The 8,148-nt window shown below is 56.8% G+C and overlaps 1 protein-coding gene across 1 annotated transcript; it reads right to left on the reverse strand.

The window, feature by feature from the left end:
• Positions 1–209: 209 nt before the first annotated feature.
• LOC123138549 (heat shock cognate 70 kDa protein-like) lies at positions 210–2,810 on the reverse strand. The gene is made up of 2 exons (XM_044558528.1): positions 2,567–2,810; positions 210–1,786 (listed from the first exon to the last, which is right to left on the reverse strand). Exons 1-2 carry the CDS (start codon positions 2,790–2,792, stop codon positions 474–476), a joined length of 1,539 nt encoding a protein of 512 aa, XP_044414463.1. The 5' UTR covers positions 2,793–2,810; the 3' UTR covers positions 210–473.
• Between the last annotated feature and the right edge of the window lie 5,338 nt (positions 2,811–8,148).

Below are 8,148 nucleotides of genomic sequence, written 5' to 3' on the forward strand. Positions count from 1 at the left end.
GTGTGCTTGTGGCGTGGGGCGTGCTCGTGGCAGTTGCTCGGCTGCCATGGCCATGGTGGCCATGAAGCTCACAGCTCGCACGCGGACAGAGGGCTCGGGCGTCCATGCCAAGGGGAGCGGCGTCGGGTTGCTCGCCCGTTTTTTTTGAAACAATTTAACAACTAGATTTAATCGTACGAAAGACTGAAGGTATTCAAGCAGACACGACGTTGAACCACCACCGTTTTTGAAATCACAACGGCCAGAGTTATAGGTTCGAAAAAAAAACTTAATTCGACGAGGAGGGCCACCCTGCGCAAGTGCCAAACGTCATAAGGCCAGCATGAATTCTTTTTCGGCCTCCTCAAGCCTAGGCCACCCATACGCCTCCGCTTTTCTCCATTTTCCCGATGTCCTCTGTATTGTACTTTTTATCATCACGCATCAACGCTCGATCTCCTCGGCGCTCAGCCGCCCCTAGTGACCGGTGATAGTTATGTTCTTGTTGCACGTACCTGCAGTATGTTGTCAGCGTCGATTTCAAAGGTAACGTTGATCTTCGGCTGGCCCCTGGGCGCTGGGGGGATGCCACGGAGAGTGAACTTCCCGAGGAGGATGTTGTCCTTGGTTTCCGACCCCTCGCCTTGGTACACCTGAAACAGCACTTGTGTCTGGTTGTCGTAGCAAGTCGTGTAAACCCTCTCCTTCTTGACCGGGATGGTAGTGGTCTTCGGGATCAGCACGCTCATGACACCACCTTCCGTCTCCACCCCAAGTGAGAGTTGTGTGACCTCGAGCAGGACTACATCCCGCACTTCCTTGAAGCCCTCATCGTTGAGGAGCGCTGCCTTTACAGCGGCACCATAGGCGGCAGCCTCGTCCGGGTTGATACTTGTGCAGAGTTCATTCCCGTCAAAGAAATCCCGGAGCAGCTCTTGGACTTTCGGGATCCGGGAGGAGCCACCCACGAGCAAGATGTCATCGATCATAGACTTGTCCATATTGGCGTCGCTCAGGCACTTCTCCACATGCACAATGCAATTGCTGAAGAGGTCCATGTTGAGCTCCTCGAACTTTGTGCGGGTGATGACACCATAGAAGTCGATGCCGTCGTGAAGTGAGTCGATCTCAACGGTTACCTGGGACGCATAGGAGAGCACCCTCTTGGCCTTCTCGCAGGCCGTCCTGAGCCGGCGAAGCGCCGTTCGGTTTTTCCTGATGTCATTCTTCTTGTACTTCTTAAGGAACTCCCGCACTAAGTGTTTCACCATGTGGGTGTTGAAATCCTCGCCGCCGAGGTGTGTGTCACCGGCCGTGGCCTTGACCTGAAAGATGTCCATCTCAATGTCGGCACTCCGATCAACTTTGACAATGGAGACGTCCAAGGTACCGCCACCAAGATCAAACACAAGCACAGTCTTGACTTCGTCAATGGGTGACATCTTGCCCAAACCATAGGCAAGGGCAGCGGCAGAGGGCTCGTTGATGATGCGCATGACATTGAGGCCGGCGATGGTGCTGGCATCAATGGTTGCTTGCCTCTGGGAATCCGTGAAGTAGACCGGGACGGTAATGACAGCATTCTTCACCTCGGTGCCGAGGTAGGCCTCGGCGATCTCCCGCATCTTGCCGAGAACCATGGCTGAGATCTCCTCGGCCTTAAACTGCTTCTCCACGTCCATATACTGCACCACGATCATCGGCCGGTCGCTGGGACCGGAGACAACTTTGAATGGCCACGTGGACGTCTTGATGTCTCCTTGCACCAACGCATCGCTAAAATGCCGGCCAATAAGTCGCTTCACATCTGAATGGAATAAAGATTCGTTATTAGTCATGTGTATTTTTTGTAGCAACGATATAGCCATACAAACATTCAGAAGAAAAAAATTAATAGATATGCAAATTTTACATTCTTTTGAGACGTGGGAGTAAATCAATCTGCAGATTATGGTACAAATCGCAGACATAGGCCACCCGTGCATTCTTCAATGTAATGCTAGCTGGCAGCAGCATATGAATTCATGATAAGTTGGAAGGGCTTGCTTAGCGGAAACTGAACAAATGTATTGTGCCAGAATCATATATACTACCTTTTCTCGAAACAGATACCACTTTTTTTTCTTCTGTGGAAAAATTTCTTTGTTATTACTATCATCTTGGGATAAGAAACTAGTCAAAAACTTTTGGGAGGAGAAATCAACACAGAAAATGGAATACCTAGCTATCACCAAAAAAATCTTTGTGAACTGTTCACTTAGCTTGGCGACTGCTCCTGATGTCAAAAAAAAAAAGCGTGGTGACTGCTCCCTGATTTTAGCTAACGGTCGCTTAAATTTTTCGTAGAACTCATACTTACGAATAGAACTGCTCCTAAAAAAAGTCAGAGATCTGGAAGCGGATGGCAGCGGTTCCCCTAAAAAAAGATCTGGCATTGGACTAATCACTACCCAAAAAGGCTATCGGACTAATCATTTGGTAGCCGAAGAGAATAAGCTTTTAGCATAAATTAAAATTCTACTCCGCAGGTGTAAGATGAAAGCAGTTATGCATCAAGGAGTAGCTAGGGTAAGATATCTGATCTCACCGAAGATGGTGTTGACGGGGTTCATGGCGGCCTGGTTCACAGCCGCGTCGCCGATGAGCCTCCATGCGTCGGTGAAGGCAACGCAGGACGGCGTGGTGAAGTTGCCCTGGTCGTTGGCGATGACCTCCACACGGTTGTGCGACTTCCGCCAGACGGCCACGCAGGAGTAGGTCGTCCCGAGGTCGATGCCGATCGCCGGCCCGTCGCCCTTCGCGCCTGCTGCCATCTCCACGCGACAAAAGTGGCAGAGGAAAAGGAATAGTGTGACGCTTGGGAATTGCAGGGTTCTATTTAAACGCGTAGTGGAGGAAGGCGAGAGGGCCGTAGGCTGGAAACTAGCTATAGCTAGGAATACGAGGTAGGAGTAGTAGTTGTACTCGGAAGCCGAAGAAGTTTACACTGGTCAACGAACCTCAGCAGTAATTACACAAGCCAGATGTACTCCGTGATTTGAAGGGTTGTTCGTGCATTTGAATCCGGTAGAGTTTTTATCACACCATTGGAGATGAAAGATTTTTTTTTCGAAACGGAGGCAAAAAAATTGCCTCATCGATTAATTAAGAAGAAGAGAATTGCCAGTTAATTTACGGAAAACTGGGCGAAAACCGATACAAACAACCCAGAAGAGGGCTACTCATAGAGCACGAAGCACCACGAACACATACACTGCTCACCCAATGCTCATAACACACAACACTCACAACCCTCAACACTTGATGAGAACATCGATGCAATGACTCCGAAGATCAAAGCCACGACGACGACACGAGAATGTGAGCACTATCCATCATGAAATCACGTATGCGCTTAGCTTAGCCCCGCTCCTCCTCGTGCTCTTCGCCGGCGGCCACTCCGGCCCCGGCGTCCACTCCCCTGCGCTCGCTCCGGCGCCTTGTGCCGGCGGCCCCCATGGCCTCCATCTCCCCCTCCCCTTCCGCCGGGTTGGGTCGGACTCGCGAGCTCCGCTGGCGCGACGACAGCCCGACGGGCACGCCTTGTGGTCACCGTCCGCGGCCGTGATCGCCGCTCTCCTCCGCGGCCGCGGCGTGCTCCGCCCGCGCCTCGCCGCCCCCCGCGCCGCCACTCCTCCCGGGATCCTCTTCGCCGGGACCCCCCTCCTCGGGCTGCCGAGTGCCCCCGCTGCCTCAGCCCCAGTCTGGATCACCGCCGCAACGAATGTCGTCGGGACGTCCGCTGCCGGCGCTGCCGCCACTACGGCCACATCGCCCGGTACTGCACCTCCCCGCGCTCTCCCCGCCCCTCCGCCTCTCCGCCGCCCAAGCGGCCTCGCCCCTATTCCCCTAGCTCGTCGGAGGCGAGCGTGGCCGGTCCCTGCGTCCCCGCATTTTCCGGGGCCAGGACTGTGTCGTCCTCCCTGGCGGCTTCGGTGGACTCTCCCCTGCCAGTTGTGTCGCCCTCGCTTGCGGCCTCGGCGGGCTCTTCTCTGCCGGCCTCGGCGTCCCCTTCTCCTTCCGCGCCGGCCTCGGCTTCCATCCCGCCCCCAGACAAGTCTGGCTCCTCGTCCGGGGCGGCCACCCCCCTGTCTGGCCACCCTTCGTTGCGCCCAGCCGCGGCGGTCTGCTATCTCCCGTGGTCTGCGGAGCTGGAGATGGCGGAGTCGGCGCTGGGTTTGGCCCTCATCGGCACCCTCGCTGGCAACCGCGTTGGCATCTGCGTCGACGAGGTCACCGACGCCCTCATGGCGCGTTTCAAGCTCCACCGTGGGGACTTCTCGGTTCACCTTCATCACCCGGATGATTTCCTGATCCGCTTCCGCTCCATGGAGGATCGCGCCCGTGTCGCCGCTGGTTGCCTCCGTTCGCAGCGCTTCCGGCTGGTCTTTAGCCTCTAGAGCCGCCTTGCCGGCGGCGAGCCCTTCTCCGCGTGGTTCCGTGTGCGCATCGTGATGCGCGGTATCCCCGACCACGCATGGGGCCGTTCCTCTGCTCTCACCCTTCTAGCCCCTTTCTGTCTCATCGATGAGATTGCGCCAGAGACCAGTTCGGGGCAAGACTTGTCGGTGTTCCGCCTCTCCGCCTGGACGGCCAACCCGGACGCCATTCCGCGCTCTTCCGAGCTGCTGCTGCCGGAACGGGACGGCATGCCGTTCGATGCCGACCCGGATCATGTGTCCCGCTTCGCACGCCCGCTGCTTCGTTTCCCTGTGTCCATTCATGTCGAGGAGACAGAGGACTACCATTTTCCCAGCCAGTCACCGCCGCCCGTCCCCGGTGCGGATCCCAACGCTGACCGTGCCTCGGATCCCTGCTGCTCTGCGTCTGACCCCCCTACTGTCAGCAACCCTGCTTTGCTTTTGGATAAAGCAAGGCCTGCCGCGTCAAGCTCTGTTGACCGGATTCAAACGCCGCCGCCCGCTCCCGTGCCGCTTTTGGAGCCCGCCTCGGTTGCGACACGCGCCAGTTCCGTGTTGACCGCCGCGGCTCCAGAACCTTCCCCACAACGCACCCGGTCTCCATCGCCCCCACCTTCTCCTGTGCTGCTTTTGGCGCCTTCCCCGGAAGTGACACGCGCCAGCCCTGCGCTAGCTGGCACAGATCTCGTTCTGACAGCCGGCCTGGCCCCCCTTACAGCGTTATCTCCTGTCCCTACCCCAGCTGGTGCGCCAGACGCGTCCTCTGCTCCAATCGGTGACACTGTTGCTGCTGGCCCCACCGGGCCACCGACTGGCTGCAGCGCGCTGGTTTCCGAGGATGATTCGCCTCCTGCTTTGGATCGGTCGTCCCTGGCGGCTAATGATGATCACCTCGTGGGCCCGTCCCCGTCCCCCGACGTCGTGCATGGCCAGGTCACTTCGACCCATGCTGCGGCCTAGGATGCACCATGTCTCCCCAACCCATGCAGGGCCATGCAGCCATACTCCCGACCAGATCAGCTCAAGGAATTCATTTCCTCCATCTCCGCTCCGGTGTCTCCGGTTCTGCCTACCCCCAGTCCGCGACGCGGTAGGGCTGCCCTCCCGCCTAGCTTCACCCCGGGCCGTAGTGCACGCATTGCCAAGGCCGACCGTGGGTTAGATTCTGAGGCAAAAGCCAAGCGCGTTCTACTTCTCCGCTTGGGCCTCCTCAAGGAAGACGAGCCAGTCTCGGACGCAATTCTCGTCCGCTCCAACAAGCTATTCGAGCTGCCTTTGGCCATTGATGTCGTGCGCGCCTTTGCCGATTTCTACGGTTGGAGCATCCCACAGTCCGTCCTTGGAAGCTTGGCGCCCTCCCCTTCACTGCCATGCCCGTCCGCGGCATGATCCTAGCCTTTTGGCTCCCCGTGTGATACTCATTTCTTAATGATAGACAACCTCAAAGTTGTATTTTGGAACGTGTGCGGTCTTAATAGCCGTGCTAAGCGCACCGCTGTCCGCATGGTGATCCACTCCGCCTCGCGTTGTATTGTTTGCATTCAAGAAACTAAACTTTCTTCGGTCTCGTCGGCGCTCGTAATTGAGACTCTGGGTTCCCCCTTTGATGGGTTCTTTTGGTTACCGGCGGATGGTACACGCGGCGGGATCATCCTTGCGTGGCAATCTGCCGAAGTCGCTCTGTCCAACCCGATCGTTGGCGATCATCACGTCTCGGCTGTGGTGACTCCACCCCTTGGCGGCCCCCATTGGTGGATCACGGGTGTCTATGGCCCTCAGGGGGATGACGCTAAAATTGCCTTCCTCAACGAGCTCCAAGTCCTGTGGAGCAACATTTCTGGCCCCTGGCTCTTAGGTGGTGACTTCAACCTTGTCACATCGGCGGCGGATAAGAATAATGGCCGGATTAACAGGCGCACCTCCAACCGTTTCCGTCGTTTCATTTCGGACCACGGTCTCCATGACATCTACCTTCATGGAAGACGCTATACTTGGTCTAACGAGCAAGTTGTTCCTACCCTTGTCAGGAACGACCGAGTTCTCTGTACTGCCTCGTGGGAGGTGACTCACTCCCAGTGCCTGCTACGATGCCTCTCCTCCGCGGCTTCGGATCACTACCCGCTGCTAATTGACTGTTCTGCTCGTTCCCATGGAGGTCGGCGCTTTCACTTCCAAAAATTTTGGCCTTCCCTCGATGGCTTCCATCAGGTGGTTAAGGATGCTTGGTGCTCTGTAGCACCTGACCCGGATCCTTTCCGGCATTTCTTTGCGCGCCTCAAGGCCACGGCGTGGTGTCTTCAACGCTGGAGCTCGCGCTCCATGATCACGCTCTCCACGCAGCTCGGCATTGCGCGTGAACTCATCGCCCGTTTCGACGCGGCTCAGGATCTCAGAACACTCTCCCCCACCGAGGCTTGGTTGCGCCGCGAGCTCAAGCTAAAATACCTGGGCCTGGCTTCTCTGGAGCGGTCGATCACTCGTCAGCGTATTCGGCTGCGATGGCTCAAGGAGGGTGAGGCATCCGCGGCCTTCTCCAAAATTCACGCTTCTCACCGTGCCCGCAAGAACCATATGGTCGACCTCACTGTCAACGGAGTCCGCGTTTCTGGCGAGTCGGACCTAGCTAGGGCCGCCTTCAATCACTTCTCCTCTGCTTTGGGGACACAGAGCGACAGAGCCACATCCCTAAACCTTGATGCCATTGGCCAACCCGGTGCTTTTGACCTATCCCCTCTCGAGGAACCTTTTACCGCCAAGGAGATATTGGCCGCCATCAAGAAGCTCCCTTCTGACAAGTCGCCCGGCCCGGACGGCTTCACTGCGGAATTCCTGCGCTCATGTTGTGATATCATCAAGGATGACCTGTGCGAGGTTTTTGCCAAGCTTTACTCCCTCAACGGCCAGGCTTTCCAACGTCTTAACGAGGCTCTCATCACTCTCCTGCCCAAGAAGCCGGATGCGACCACGCTCTTCGACTACCGTCTGATCAGCCTCATACACTTGGTGGCAAAGCTTTTTGCTAAAGTTCTTTCCCTTCGCCTTGCACCGAGGTTGGGGGAGCTTGTCTCCCTAAGCCAGAGTGCGTTCATTGCTGGTAGAAGTGTCCATGACAACTTCTTGCTTGTTCAACAGACAGCGAGGAAGCTGCACCAACTCAAGCACCCACGGGCCCTCCTGAAGCTTGATATCGCCCGGGCCTTCGACTCGGTCTCCTGGGCCTTTCTCCTTCAGGTGTTGCAGCACTTGGGCTTTGGCCCAAGGTGGCGGGAGTGGGTATCCATCCTCGTTTCCATGGCTTCCATGCGCGTCTTGATTAATGGTACTCCAGGCCCTCCCATTGCCCACTGCAAGGGGCTCCGGCAGGGCGACCCTATTTTGCCTATGCTCTTCGTGCTGGTCATAGATGCTCTCAACTCGCTCCTCCAACATGTCGTGGCGTCCAGCGCCATTAGGAGGCTTACCTAGCGCCACGCCGCATCTAGTGTGTCTTTGTTCGCGGACGACGTTGTGGTCTTCTGTCACCCCGACACTTTTGAGCTGTCCACAGTCAGTAAGCTCCTGGAGTTCTTTGGCGACGTCTCCGGCTTATGCACGAACTTCTCCAAGTGCTTAGTCGTGCCCATCCAGTGCCCCCCGGACATCGCCCAGTCCGCTGGGGCAGTGCTATCCTGCCCGGTTTCCTCTTTTCCGGTGACATACTTGGGCCTCC

The sequence above is a fragment of the Triticum aestivum genome, chromosome 6B, assembly GCF_018294505.1.
Source record: "Triticum aestivum cultivar Chinese Spring chromosome 6B, IWGSC CS RefSeq v2.1, whole genome shotgun sequence".
Lineage (NCBI taxonomy): Eukaryota > Viridiplantae > Streptophyta > Magnoliopsida > Poales > Poaceae > Triticum > Triticum aestivum.

What these genes read in the sequence shown, in the direction of transcription:
- LOC123138549 (XM_044558528.1), bottom strand. Translation starts at nt 2,792, where the DNA reads ATGGCAGCAGGCGCGAAGGGCGACGGGCCGGCGATCGGCATCGACCTC. An exon ending in CCCCGTCAACACCATCTTCG is followed by an intron (nt 1,787 to 2,566) that starts GTGAGATCAGAT and finishes TATTCCATTCAG; the next exon opens with ATGTGAAGCGACTTATTGGC.